This window comes from Syngnathus floridae, chromosome 2, assembly GCF_059516105.1.
Source record: "Syngnathus floridae isolate MCC-2025c chromosome 2, RoL_Sflo_1.0, whole genome shotgun sequence".
Taxonomy (NCBI): domain Eukaryota; kingdom Metazoa; phylum Chordata; class Actinopteri; order Syngnathiformes; family Syngnathidae; genus Syngnathus; species Syngnathus floridae.
This window is the reverse complement of record NC_142414.1, coordinates 8,365,391-8,379,634: the sequence shown is the minus strand read 5'-3', so window position 1 is coordinate 8,379,634 and position 14,244 is coordinate 8,365,391. Positions and strand designations below refer to the sequence as shown.

Below are 14,244 nucleotides of genomic sequence, written 5' to 3'. Positions count from 1 at the left end.
TAACGTTTGCAAAGTACTCACAAAAGGTTTGTGGGTGAAACTAAAACGCAATAAAAAATCTCAACTTTTGAATGCAATGGTGAATATTTCTATACTTTCTGTATAAGTTGCTGTTCTTTAAAAGGAGTTGAACGGCACAATTTGGAAGACTTGTTCAATTTAGGGCAGCCCCCAAAAATTATAAAACTTAATTTGAATTTACAGTTGCGGTTTTTGAGTCAGCCTACGGACGAGACAACACGTGATCATTTTCCATATGCGTGTCTGCGCGTTCACTGTTCAGACATGTCTTTTCCTTCAGTCCCGGTCTCAGGTGCAAACTTTGCATTCTTTCCAGCGCGAGAAAAAGCTCATGAAAGACAACTTGAGGGGTTGAGGGGAGGGTGACGTCATCTCAATTCGCATTCCAGCCAACTCGCCAAAGAACTTGAACAAGGTAAACAAGACTGCGAGTAATTGGTGGTTTTGCTTCCTCGCATCATCTTTTTAATTGAGTGACAGTCGGGTGGCAAATGGCGGTCAGAGTATAAGATTGTTGGAACATGTCCTTCCTCTCTAATAAACATAACTTTTCACTCCTCATCTTCACTGTCAGTACCCTGTCTGCACACGTTAAGCCCACTTTTCATTGCTGTCGTTCTCCACCTCGGGGGCCTCAAGAGAAAATTACATTTAAGTCCCCATCTCTCTTCTCGCTGCCAGAGTGGTTTATAGGCGCCATCTCAAAACGAGTTCTGCATGCATTAGTTCTGTCTGAGCATGCAAGGCGACATGGAGCATTTCAAACAATCCTTTCTTTGATTCGGAATCTCCCAGACAATGAGAACCAGTGCAAGTGAATCCTTATACTGTATCTTTATTGTCTTTGTTCTCTGGATTTTACAAATATGAGACTCCTGCTTGAAAATGTGCAACACAATGGCATCACGGACTGTCACCTGTCCTCGTCACCAATGTCCCGAGGTGGATGTACACTACCTTCTTTGGATGAGGCGGGCCACAACTGCTTTTTAGAATATCACATCTTGCCATGTGGGTTTGAGGGGGAAAGCACAGATAATCATGGCATGCAAGACTCACATACAGACCCACTGGAATAATTTTCTCTCTCTCTTTTTTTTTTTTTAATATAGAAAATAAAGTTTCTGGCTTAAGTACTGAGGCGGCGCTTATGCCGGACACTGTCAAGCGCATTTAAGATGATACACCCTTCACACTGCCGACAGACAACAAAAGTATGTGATGGTCAAAACCATGTCAACACAACAGGCGTCTTTTCATATTCAAGAAATCTCGTCACTTTTATATTAGTTCTTCTACATCGCTTCACTACAAACGCATGTTCTTTTGGTTAAAACAACTTGAGAAAAGTGGAAGGGGGGGGGGAGAGAAGCCATCCAACTCTATCCAACTGCAACTCACATCTCAATATGGCACAAGTGTCTTCAAAATAAAACGCATCATCACTGGTGGGAGGGGTGGGGCAAAAAAAAAATAATCACGGCATATCTAAAAATATTAAGACACAAATCATCACAATAGAGCCATTTTTTTTCCTTCAAGTAGAAACATGCCACTCTGCAAATCCTTTTCGGAGAAGTCAAACAAAAGCGAAATCAACCCAAGCGCTTCGGAACACTGCCAGTGGGCAGTTCCGAGCCGAGGGCTGATAGACTTCTCTTCTTCACCAGAGATGCCGCACATTGTGCAACGGAGGATGGGACTCCTTACTTCTTTGGAAGGTCACGTGACCGCCCATTAGCGTAAACGGATAATACACACTTTCTGAAGCCACCGCATGTGCTTATCATGACCGTCGGTTGGTGCGGCACTTCCAACATAAGCCCGGCCCGCGTACAAACACTTGCTGCATGTTTCCGTGTTTGTCCAAGGAGAATTTTTTTTCTGTCCAATGCCTCTGTCCCGCCTTTCCGTTTTTTGACCGCGCGCAAAAATTCAAACTAAATAGTCGACTCTCAAATAATTTGGCCGAACAAATTCAAAGAAAATGCCTCGTTGCGTAACACTCTTCAAATCGACCGGCGGCCAGAAAGAAACAGAAGAAAGGGGGGGGGGGGGAAGTAGTGGTTGTTTGGGCGGAGAGGAGGACCGGGCGTCGGCTCTCTTCGGCGTCCCATCCCGGAGGTGATCGTGCTCTGTCTGTTCAAAGTCTGACCTTTAACCCTCGGCTCCCCCTCATTCCCTCCTCTTCCCGACTGCCTGCTCGTCTCCGTGGTTGCGCAGAGGAGGGGCGAGGGGCGTTTCTCAATCGGCGTAGTGCATGATGGATTCCACGTAGTTGCCCGGGAAGAGGCCCGTGGTTCCGTTCATCACGCCCTCGTACCAGCCGTCGTCGTTCTTCTTGATGACGTAGATGATGGCGCCTTCCTGGAAGGACAGCTCGTCCTCTTTGTCCCGACTGTAGTCGTAGATGGCCACCACTGCGCGACAGTCCGAGGGGGACAGTCAACAACCCGACATTTGTATGTCTGTATGTAGCCATATTGGCCATGAGCAAGCTGAACGATAAATAAAAATAGAAGGTCTGAATGTTAACTGGCCCAAGTTCTTAGTTTCATGTCCAGCAAGACAGAACAATACATTTGTCTTCCACTAGACGGCAGAAGTGACACTAAACCTGTGCATCCACCTGTTGCAATTTATACAACAGAATCAGCAATGCATGATTTCTTGCCTTTATCAAGTCCAGATGTCACATTGAATATATTTGAGCCCATACGTTAGATCATATTTTAGTAAATATATATCTTGTATCTGACTTTTTTTTTTTTGCAGATGGTGTGCAGTTTGAGCCAACCTTTCTCCAGGTAGCTGCGTGGCGCCCAGGGCGGGTCCTCCTCGGCGTACGGATCGCTGTACTCCACCACCGCCGACTCCTCTTCTTCCTCGTCGTCCTCGTAGTCCTCTGGTGGGGGAGGAGGAGGTGTAGGGTCCTCAAAGACTGGCTCGTCCGCAAGAGGGGGCGGCGGTGGCACATCTGAGACTAGGTTGGGTGCACAAAATAAAATATATGAGCACACATCAAAACAAAGTATCGTTTGGAATTGACATAAGAAGGTGGGCATTCCCATGCATTGGAGTAAAGGACCATGACATGCATGAAACAAAAAGATTCAATTGTCATTTTGCTGTGGGAAAAAGGGGCTTTGCAGGTTCAATGCGTTTCTCTATAAAAGCCAAAGCAAGTGACCGAGGATGACAACTAAGAGGCCATGCTGATTTCAAGCAAGTCTGAAAATGACGAGGCTAGTTGTGGAAGGTAAATGAAGCTCTCCGAATCATGACTTTGGGACAATAAATTGCCCAAATGTTGACGTGACGACCGCGTGTAGAGATGGAGGTCATGCAGAAGGTAGTCGAACCACTTACTGGTCTCCTGAACTCGGGCCACAAAGCCCATCAGGGGCAGCTGAGGGGTGATCTGCATGGAAGGGGGAGGGGGCGCAAGTGGGCCTGCAAGTGCCAAAACAGTGTTGAGATGGAGCGGGCAGGGGTAGTAGACTCAGCTCAGGTCATTTTAACATATGCTAAATATTTCTGATGAATAAGTGACGTGTATAATATGAGCACATTTTTCATATTTAAAAAAAAAAAAACAACAACACCTAATTGGCGTTTTCTTTGTATTTCTATAGTATGACTTCATTTTGTGTCATTTTGGTAGCAAGAATCGATGTTGAAATGCGTTGAATTTCATATATTGCTTTGGCGACACCTTGTGGTAATTTTAAACCCTTGGACAATTGATGCCATGTGTCTGAATGGTATGCGATGATATCCAGAACAGCAGCAACATAAAAAATAGACAGAATATTGTTTTCAACGGTCTGAGAATATGAACAGAATCTGATGCACATTCAACTCAAACACTTGAAGGGAAAAAATAAAAATAAAAAAATAAATCAACCTGAGCTGCACAATACACAAAAGTGAGCAAAATTTTAGACCTTGATTTTGGGCAAAGTGTGGTCCACCATTGAGCTGGTTCTGGTTCGGAGCCGTGTTAGGCTGGCCGGTGACGGATGAGGGGCGTCGGTACGGCAGCGATCCTCCCACATGGGCGTTCTGAGTGGGCTGCGCCGGGCGGTTCATGCTGTAGAATTGAGGAGCACCTGCCACCAAGAGACAACGGAGCACATTTAGAACACATTTTATCTTCTCCCTTTGAGAGAGCTCTGGGAAAGGGGGTCACCACTTTAAAATAAATACAGCACAAGAAAAAAGGTAGTGGCACCATCACAAAGGCTGAATTCTCATGCGCAACACATCATGACAGAACAGTTGTGAAGGTTGAAAAGATGCACGGGGGGGGGGTCATGGGAACAGAGGCAGCATTAAGATGAGTACTCCCTAAAAAGAGTATTCCTTAATGAGCTGTGAAGTACTGCTTCACGCATCCGTGTATGGACCATAAAGCTCAGCTGAGATGATTCGGCTTTCCGCGTTGGGTGCCACTCACCTTGTGCGGCGTTTCCATAAGTAGCCGGTCCTGTGCCGGTGGGGGCTGCAGAAGGGGGGAGCTGGGGAGGGGGCGGGGGTACATGCGGGATCTCGGCAGGTGGGTTAGAAGCCTGAGGGGGGCCATCGAGGACAGGGGGTAGGGGACCAGGCGTGGTGGCGGTGTTGGGTGGAGGTTTAGTCGTGTTGGCTGGAGCGGGGTGGGGAAAAAGGTGCAAGAAAGGAAGAAGAGAAAGTGAAAGGTGAGGGAGAAGAGGAACGTTCTACAATCCTTCGGGATCATTCACGTCAAACTTTTCAAAGAGTGCACAGACGCCAGAGTAGTAGAATTGCGAGCGGACAAACAAGGGCGGTACCTGGGAAGGCAGTGGGCGGGGCCGGGGTGGGCACGGCGATGGGCACGCCTACGCTGCCGCTGCCGCTGTTCTCCCGGCTGCTGCTGCGACTGCTGCTGGGGTGGCTGCCGCCGCTGCTCCCGCTGCTGGTGGCGGGTCAGCAAAGAGGTCAAAAGACACGCACGGCCACCACATTGTGGGGATTCCACGTTTAGCACAGCATGAGCCATCACAGAGAAAATCACTCCAATGATGTCACAAATATCAAAAGCAGCCTAGCAAAAGCCGCACGGCTACGACAGCACACAAAAAGACAAATGTGACGCGCCGGAGTAGCACAAAGCAGTGTTGCGGTGAGATGAGAATGGATGAAGCTAAAAAGATTTGATTTGGACTTTCTTGGCAATGCTCTTGCGCAACAGACGGAGATATATTTTTTTTTTGCTATCCTACATCAAACGATCATCCTGAATAAGAGTTTTACTTTGAGGTTATGTTACATGGGCCGTGTACTGCTGCCCGATATTTTAAGAGATTGAGAGTCAGGACTCGGAACAAGGACTATCGAGCGCTGGGTCAGGTTCAAGTGTAGGAAAGGAGACGGATAAAAGGGCGGGGCCTGTGTTCTACACATAGTGAGGCATGCTGGGGAGGGGGTGGAGGGGGGGGGGGTACCTGTACGTGCGGTTCCTCTGATTAACAGATGCATTGCGTGCTGGGCTTGGCAGGGGGTGCGCCATGTTGCGCGTCGGGCTTGAGACGTAGTCGTTAGGGACAACGGGAGGACGCACCGGCTCAAGCGTCCTATATGGGGAGTGTCTCCTGTGAGAGGGTCGAGGGGTTGGGGGTGGGGTGAGGTGGAGGGGCATCCACCGAGAATTGCAGGAGAAGGGAAGGGGGGGAAAGGCGGGAAACAAACAAGTGCAAACTTAAAGAAAATGGGGAACGACAGGTGGAACATTGGGGCTGGCTGAGGGTAGCAACAGCTGGGCGCAACCGATGCATGACGACAACGCCTGACGCATTCAGTCGAAAGCTAAAAAATAAAAAAAGCATAGGCTGATGTGCTCAATTGACGAAAAAAATAAAATTAACGGCTCAGGTGTAAAGGCAAAATATTGCTATGAAGAATATGCGGCAGCCGACAATGGGCAAGCCGATACCAAATAACTCAAGGAGAGTTATAAAAAAAAAAAAAAAAAAATGTCAGTCTTTAGCCAAAGACCGCAACATCGGATCCATTATGGAGGTGCAGCTGTGGTGACATGCTTCTTGCAGAGACAAACACCGAGCAAAACCACACAGCAGAAAAGTCACAAAGCAGATGGAACACAGTCACTCGCAAATCCAGCAAATTCTTTTCGGCAGACAAAGACCAAGCTCGAGACTCGGCAAGGTCCCCAAAGCGACAAGCTGACCAAACAGGTTCCACGATCCAACAAAAACCTGGCAAAAAGCTCCTGCTTTGAAAGCTTTTGCTTGTGGTTGGATGAAGTGTTGACTTCCCGTCATCTCATGTTCGACGAGCAAAGCGAGTACTGGACAAGGAGCACAAAGACAAAGCAAACGCCGATGTGAATGAAAAATAAGAGATGACATACCCGAGGGTCCCTTTCCCACTCATAGGTGGGCTGGGAGGCTTCTGTGTTGGTGGGTTGGTGCGAGGGAGCCCACCGGCGCCGGCTTTCATGCTCTGAGCGCTGGCCTAAATGAAAACAAGTCGAGTGGTGTGAGAAAGCATCTTTTTTTAGACTAGCATCATTTCAAAAACAATCAAACAAAAACTTTTCAAAGGAGTAGTTGGGAACTCATTTTAAATCATGTTTCTCTTTGGTTTGAGTGACTGAGGTTTTGAAGTTGGAATAAAAATCAAAATAATAAAATTAAAATATATATATATATATATATATATATCCAAGTACTTAAAATAAAATAAATGAAAATAACAAAATTAAAAAAAAAAAATATATATATATATATATATATATCAAGTACTTAAAATAAAATAAATAAAAATAATAAAATATATATCCAACTACTCCTTAAAACGAAAATCCAAGTACTTCCACAGCAATTTACAACAACAACAACAACAAAAGCGGCATTCAGAAATAAAATAAAAATACTTTGAGGGGCCAGCTTTAAAAATCTTACCTTAAACCTTTGCAACCACTATGGTTGATTACAAAGATTAAATAAGGGGAGCAGAGAGAGGGAGAAAGAGAAAGAAAATCAGCAGATTAGTGCGCAATAGAAAAGAGGAAAAACAACAGCGCAAGCGTTATTCCCTTTTAGAAGCCTTCGACAAGCATTTTCAAACATTACAGACAAAAAAATAAGCAAAATGAAAATGGGTGTAAGCTGGTATTCGGTAAAGCTAACATGAAGCATTATGTTTGCACAGATCTCAAGAGATAATCCAAATGAATCTCCAAAGCATTAGCACAACTGATTAATGGTGGAGAGAAAGTAGCTGTCCAATTTTGAAATGGCAAATTGGCAACATTCAATGTTTTTCCCTAATCATCCCTAATTAAGTTTATTTAGCCTTTTTGCCTCCATCGGACCAGAATAAATCGAGTTGCCAGGCACTGGCACTGACAATACATTTTTAATTTTCAGATTTAATGTCTAAGAAAATCTTACTTGCGTAGTTACTTTTAGGCATTTTCTCTAGTAGAAAAATCGAACTGAATATTTAACGTTTGAGATCGATGATGAATTGATGAATTAAAGTGGATAGAATTCAAAATATTGGATTAAAAAAAAAAAACTGATTTCAATTTATTTCTGAAATTTTTTTTGTTGATGATATAAAACTGCACTTTATTGAAACTTAGCAACAAGTCACCAAAGTCTGGACCAGAACCCGCCAGTGATGGGCTCAAATGACGTTGAAAGCGCCCCGACATAAAACTAAGAGCCCGCTTTTTGTTTTGCTTTTACCTTGACTCCGTGTCCCATATCATCCAGCAGGCTGTAATCGATGGGCTTGCGAATGTAGCGCACCGGCCTCTCCTGATTGGCTGGCGCGATGATCTTGTGTGTGCGGGACGTGTTCTTGTTGGTGGTGAGGATGCCGATCTCTCGCCTGGCCACCTTCTCTTTGTGAATGTCCACCGTCTGAAGACATAAACATGCTTGTTAGTTTCTTCCTACAGCATCATTTGAAGCGATATCTCCCAGAGGCTAATGCTAATTCCCCATCTAGCGTGTCAGTGGGACTTTAGCATTAGCACTGACGCTGTTTTTAAAGCAAGGCTTGTTTTGTGTTTAAATGTCCAATCGTGTGTAAATTATTTGTGTATTTGTGTGGGTGTGTGTGAGAGAGAGTTTAGTTTTTATATATAAATAAATATGAATAAATGTATGAACGTCTCATATTGTGTATATATATATGATGAATGATTAGTTTTTAAAACAGAGATTAATAAAAATGGTTCAAATATTTAAAAATGAAATATTGAAATAAAATATTTGAAAATAAAAAATATTAAAAAAAAAAGAAAGGTAATAAAAATTGCTAAAAATATCTATTTTTTAAAAGTGAAATTTTGTTATTGATGTATTAATTCAATGCGCAATTTGTCTTTGCGGGCCACCGAAAATTATGCGGCGGGCCGTATCTGGCCCTCGGGCCTTGACATGTGTGCACTCAAGTGTCATTTAACAGTTGAAAGCACATTCGAGAAGGGCAGAATTATAAAACACCGTGTCACTTGGCTGATAAATCATCTCTCTATAAAGCATGTTGAAATGGATCGCACGCAGCCAACAGGGCTTCTCCGTCATATCTGTAATGTGCATCTCAGCAGCTCAGAGCTCACCTGAGAAATGTGGTTGATAGAAGACTCCATGCGACGCAGCTGCGACGCCTGAATGTCCAGCATCTGCAGCACATTATTAGCCAGCGTGTTGATCAGGTAGGCCACGCTAGCCAGCGACTGAGTGGTGTAATTCTTGGTCTCCTCCAGTGCTCGCTCCTTATCTGGGGACTGGAAGAGGCAGTGGTGACATTTAATGAATGGTGTGGTAATGACACAAGATGAAAGTGTCTGCTGTTGCTCTAATCCCAGCTGACTTTGGGCTAAAGGCCTTGACTGATTGCCAGCTAATCACAGGGGGACATATAGACCAAATTATTAGCCTCGAGAGACAATTTAGTCTTTAATGAACCTCCCATGCACCCAAGAGCTAAAAACATGATGCATATTTAAATAAGACAAATAGAAATCTGAAGTGATGAAAAAAAACCCTTCAACTTTATTAAATACAGCTTTGTGAATCGACCCCAGTGTGCAGATTGACATTCTCCAAAGTACTGAAGCCTTCAAAACTTGTAGATGATGCATACAAAACAAAACTAGGAAAGCCTGGTGACTTTATGAACGAAATCAAAGTGGCAAATGGATCGTGGCTGACATGGAAATTCCACTTCCCTGCTGACATCGAGGGAATGTATTGAGAGCGGTAAAGGCTGTGAAACTGCCGTAACTCCACTATGACAACATAGTTCGCATCAGAACGAAACAAAATTATTTTGTCACTAAGGGAAGTTGTCTAGGAAAAATCTTGATTTATTACAGGAAGTTCAGCATGGCAGTGATTGTGTAGTCTTATGGGGTGTGAAAAGCAGCACTCGCCTGTAAGGCAACCTGTCAGACCTGCTCTTCCAGGATTTAAGCAAAATATTCCCAAACTCTCATTTTGCTAACACACCCGTGACAAAATACCTTTCACTGTACAATAAATTGTCAAGCAAACAGTTTCAATTAGATGCCAAACGTCATCAACAAAAGGAGGTGTGAGGGTTAACAAACGTATCATACAAAAAGGACGAAAATGTCACAAACGCCGCCATGCCACCTTGAAAATGAATGTAATAAAGAAATATTACACGAGTAACTAAGATGAAAATAGGCAACGTGAAAACACCCCTTAAAACGATTTGAGCACAAGATCATAAATCAGCCCACTGCCACGGCTATGACAAAATGTGTCGCCCAAAGATGATCAGATGTACACCCGATTTCTCGTCCTCTATCCACACAATTCACAGACAGCTCGCAATTGTATCCCAGTGATCAAATCAACTGATTATCACGGCAATTTCAAACGTCGCAACCTGATGGACAGCTGCAAGCTATGTGGCTAGCACACTAGCCCACGGCGATTGGAAAAGTCGTAAAGGTGTTTTGTACCACGGGAGTGGCAATTATTTCGAGATCGTGTTTGTTAAACACACCCCGGGACAACGAGAAAGAGCCCGTGACATCGGCTCACTGTTGTTGGCTCTGATTTGAGCTTGGCTAACACCGCATCTCGTCGAAAGCATACTAGCAACAGCTATCCGAGCAGCGAACTGTAGCGCATGCGAATAGCCATTAAGAAAAACGAGTTCACATACCGGAAAATGCTTACCTGGACATAGTTGCTCTCGCAATATTCGGCGACTCTTTCCAAATTAGTAAAACTATCCAGCAGAGCGCTGCGACCTGCTGGAATCTCCTCTTCCAAAAGCATTTGTAGCTCCGCCATTTTCACATCTTTGGCGAGGCAGCGTGGTCTCACTGGCGCCGCTACGGTTGTGTGCGGTACTGCAAGTATGGGGTGGACAATCCTGTAATGTGTCTGTACTCCACACGGTCGAGTTTGATCTTTTTAATCTGGTCATTTTGTTGCATTACAATGACACATACTCTCGGTTGAGCTGGAAACGCCTCAGGATTCCTTTGGAGGAGCTGGACAAAGTGTCTGGGGGGGAATGAGGGAAGTTTTCATAAATTGCTGCTTCTGCAATCCGACTTTGGTTAAGTGAAGATGAATGGATCGTGGATGGAGGAATGTTTTCGCCTGATGTATCAAAATGTGTCATTTTAATTTCAGATACTAAAGACACGACTAAAGAAAAACTGTACGTCCCATAATTAATTAATCAGTACGCAATGTTAGTTTATCCAATGTGCATGTTTTTCTGCACAAGGCAGCATTTTTGTGCCCCCCCCCAAAAAAAAACAATTCTACAGGTTTCTATTGGCGTAACATACAAGTCAATGGCGCCCTCTTGTGGAGTTTTTCTATAAAGACGAAATGCGAAAAGGCATAGAAAGGGTGTGTGTAAAATCTGAAAACAAAGCATTTACACATTTACATTTACTGAAATGATTTTTTTAATCCCAGGATTTTAGATTTTTAGTACACCATTAATGTATTCTGAAAAGTCAAAGGAAACAATGTGAAAATACGATGAACATGATGGACCACGCATATCACAACTCAGTGGAGATGCAACTGTACAAGTTGATCAGAGCTGCCGCCAATTAGAAAATCTACAAACGACTTAAGTTGAACTTCTCCTGCTGACAGTGATCCAGGTTTCTTCTTTTGGTGCTGAAACCAGCTCAGATTTGACCTCCAGGACTTGACCCTCCAACTGATGAAGCCTCATCCGCCGCACTAATGAGCTGAGCATGACAGTAGCTATCGTGTACGCAAATCTGTAAGGAAAACACAACTTAAATTTCAGACTGTTCACCTTGATGTAACTTTTTTTTTTTTTTTATGCTTTGATTGCAATCATTACCTAAGTTCTGGACACGTCTGATTTCCAGAGAAACCAAGCAGAGAGAAAGTCTTTCTGCTTGAATCTTCCTCAAACCGATCTGGGTTAAATCTGAAAGTAAATCAGATTGTATTGTAAATATGTCATCCTGAAGTGGTATAATAAAACAAACCTTCTTGCAGCGCTCCAGGTGTTGGAATCTTGCAGTACTACACCCAAAGCGTAGATCACCAGTGTCTGAAATATAACAGCAGATTAATGTCGTATGACATGAACATCAGGAAAGCAAATAATATCCTGCACCTCTTTAGGGATGACGTGCTGATCAACTTTCCCATCCAATGCCTGAAGTCGGGCAGCAACGGGAGTCAACTTTGCAGTTCTCACCGTCTCGTTCAAAACCTGCTGGCAGTATCTGTTCCATGACAGAAAATGTGAAAACAAATAGGAATCGGACAAATAAATAGTTACGCTGATGATGAGACGTTTACTTGAGTTGGGGGATCTTGTCTAAGGTAACAGGATCGGAACCCAAAACATCTTCCAGCTCCTGATACAACCTATCCTGGACTTCTTCCGAGGTGGACAGGAAGTGAAGAACCCAGATACACACTGCCAAAGGACAAAAGTGACTCTCTCGATTTTTTTTTTTTTTTTTTTTTGCATGACGTGCAATGCGAAGCAACACGCACGGTTGGCGGTGATGACGCATCCGGCCAAAGTGAACACCATACAGTCCTCCATGATCTGAAATAAAAAGTTTGTGCAAATGATTTATTATTTATATCTATTAAAAAAAAAAGTCCTTGGATGTGTACTCACCTGTCGCTCTGTGAGAGACGACTTTTGCAGCATGTCCACAAACACCATCTGCTTCTTATTGGCTTTTCTCTCCTTGGCAACAGACAGCAACACGGACTCCATCTCCGTCAGCGCTAAAAATACACATTTATTTGTTCACAGTGGCACATCTATCGAGTTTGTATATCCGTCCGTCTGTCCGTCTACAATCGAGTCATTTGGAAAACTAAGCCCGATGTGGAGCGACACCTGTCTCATAGAGCGTCTTCCGGCTGGAGCTCTTCTCCTGGGTGCCGTCTAAGTAACCTTTCCCAATTTCAGACCAGATCTGCCAGGATGAAAACAAAAAAAATGTTTCTTTGTGGACTCCGAGGCGGTTTAAGCTACACTTCGCACCGCGTCGTGATTCTTGCGGAAGGAAATGACTTGGGCGTCTTCACCGAAGCGCTCGCCAAGAGTGAGCTGGGTGACGGTCTTCATGGAGAGACCCAAAAGGTGGGCACATAGTGGGATGTGTTGACCCTCTGGGAAAGACACCCACTTTCCAACCAACTCCTCAATTAGCTGCCAAACACAAGATGGAGAAATTGGCACCGTGACAAGCGCTGAGATGTTGGTCTGTTTCGAAAACCACACCTTGAGAACCAATGAAAAGTTTTTCTTGAGCGTCTCATTGATGGCGTTGTCATACATCTTTTTTCTGATGACAGCTTCGGTGACCCCTTCGCCCGATTGGTAACCGAGTAACGACTTCAGCATCGTCTCGAAGGAGTCAGCTGAGGGAAGCGGAGGAAACCCCAAAATGAAGAACAAATCTGTCATTCTTACATGTTTGCAATGGTCACACCTACTTGTGTGGTTGGGGTTGATGTGTTGCCGCAGCTGGTCGACGGATCCCAGGCTAACCACCAACCGCCGACCAAACCAGAACGAAGCCACAGAGCCAAACTCCTCGTGTAAAGCCACCAGGAATTCATGTAGACCGCCTCGGTTCACAATGTCTTGCAGGTTGCCATCCCTAAAGACACGACAGCCAGAGGCACACGCTCACTGCTTTGCACTTGCCGATTTGAAAAATTGAATTTGATTGAGATATGAAAGTAGCAGAGTAATGAATAATAGAACATGCAAGTCGCTTACTTCTCATCGGACGGATTGAGACCCGGGATGTCGGAGGATCTTCTGGATGACTGAAAACCAAAAATTAGACTTATTTATAATCATCACATGAACTCAAAGAAACACTTATTTTTTTTATCTTGAAAGGACATTATATAATTCTTTCAGTTTTTTTAATACGACAGTCGGATGACCAATGATTTTCAAAGTGTGGTACCCAGGCTCCCTCTAGTGGTATGCAAAAGAATCGCTAGTTGAGTACGGTTTAATTGTGTTTAACTTTAAAAGCCCAACTACATTTACATATAATAAAAACAACTAATACACATTCAATATGATCAATATGTACAGTTTTCCCATATTGTATTTTAATATTAATTATAATGTTGGTCATTATCGTTGTAATTAGTGTAAAATATTTGAGAGTCACTCTAGGCCTGTAGAGAATTTTGCAATTTAATTATTAATTCCCATTCGGAAGTTTATGCAAAAGAATTACGTTTCGCGACTGGTAAAGAGTACAAAGAGAATCAGTTTAACGTGGCACGTCTTTACTATCATTCAGGGGAAATGTTGAAATGCTTGGCTGTGAATTTTAAATTGGTAACGTAGATGTTTGTGTGCAGATGATGTAACGCACACTCGTGCACGAAAAGCACAACAAAGCCTCATAGCGAACTTTCAGTTCATTTACGGGTAACTTACCGGGTACAAATACACAACTGCTCCAACCAAAACGACAATAAATGTCACAGCAAATATTGCAAAGTCCAGCATGACTGTTCACTTCTAATAGCACTATTTGAGGCCGACTCTAAGAGAAATCAGACTCCCACGTCGACAGTGTACGAGTCGATCTGTGTTCGATTGGACAAGCCTGTGATTGGACCGTAAAGGGACGACTAATCTATTTCAGAGAGCATCGATTCCACAGATCCGTAACTGGAT

At 43.8% G+C, this 14,244-nt stretch overlaps 2 protein-coding genes across 18 annotated transcripts; both read right to left on the bottom strand.

The window, feature by feature from the left end:
• Nucleotides 1-836: 836 nt before the first annotated feature.
• Nucleotides 837-10,422, bottom strand: abi2b (abl interactor 2b). 17 transcript variants are annotated; one of them, XM_088368995.1, is made up of 12 exons: nucleotides 10,236-10,422; nucleotides 8,642-8,809; nucleotides 7,761-7,937; nucleotides 6,969-6,986; nucleotides 6,416-6,519; nucleotides 5,490-5,636; nucleotides 4,836-4,957; nucleotides 4,481-4,669; nucleotides 3,969-4,133; nucleotides 3,391-3,474; nucleotides 2,819-3,004; nucleotides 837-2,441 (listed from the first exon to the last, which is right to left on the bottom strand). In XM_088368995.1, exons 1-12 carry the CDS (start codon nucleotides 10,350-10,352, stop codon nucleotides 2,266-2,268), a joined length of 1,653 nt encoding a protein of 550 aa, XP_088225121.1. In that variant the 5' UTR covers nucleotides 10,353-10,422; the 3' UTR covers nucleotides 837-2,265. The 17 variants fall into 17 exon arrangements, with proteins under 17 accessions (XP_088225121.1, XP_088225120.1, XP_088225125.1 ...); XM_088368994.1 differs by having other exon boundaries at nucleotides 4,836-4,960; nucleotides 10,236-10,421; XM_088368999.1 differs by lacking the exon at nucleotides 5,490-5,636 and having other exon boundaries at nucleotides 4,836-4,960.
• A 544-nt stretch (nucleotides 10,423-10,966) lies between these two features.
• cyp20a1 (cytochrome P450, family 20, subfamily A, polypeptide 1) lies at nucleotides 10,967-14,180 on the bottom strand. The gene is made up of 13 exons (XM_088367517.1): nucleotides 14,002-14,180; nucleotides 13,318-13,367; nucleotides 13,029-13,195; nucleotides 12,814-12,953; nucleotides 12,574-12,741; nucleotides 12,427-12,505; nucleotides 12,199-12,311; nucleotides 12,069-12,123; nucleotides 11,868-11,988; nucleotides 11,680-11,791; nucleotides 11,549-11,613; nucleotides 11,398-11,487; nucleotides 10,967-11,311 (listed from the first exon to the last, which is right to left on the bottom strand). Exons 1-13 carry the CDS (start codon nucleotides 14,071-14,073, stop codon nucleotides 11,155-11,157), a joined length of 1,389 nt encoding a protein of 462 aa, XP_088223643.1. The 5' UTR covers nucleotides 14,074-14,180; the 3' UTR covers nucleotides 10,967-11,154.
• Nucleotides 14,181-14,244: the final 64 nt, after the last annotated feature.

Coding starts and splice junctions, on each gene's coding strand:
- abi2b (XM_088368994.1), bottom strand. CDS start 10,352: ATGGCGGAGCTACAAATGCTTTTGGAAGAGGAGATTCCAGCAGGTCGC. Junction 4,670..4,835: donor CCCGCCCACTGCCTTCCCAG/GTACCGCCCTTG, acceptor ACCCCGCTCCAG/CCAACACGACTAAACCTCCA. Junction 3,005..3,390: donor GGCCCGAGTTCAGGAGACCA/GTAAGTGGTTCG, acceptor CACCCAACCTAG/TCTCAGATGTGCCACCGCCG.
- cyp20a1 (XM_088367517.1), bottom strand. CDS start 14,073: ATGCTGGACTTTGCAATATTTGCTGTGACATTTATTGTCGTTTTGGTT. Junction 11,989..12,068: donor ATGCGTCATCACCGCCAACC/GTGCGTGTTGCT, acceptor GTCCTTTGGCAG/TGTGTATCTGGGTTCTTCAC. Junction 11,614..11,679: donor AGCACGTCATCCCTAAAGAG/GTGCAGGATATT, acceptor GTTATATTTCAG/ACACTGGTGATCTACGCTTT.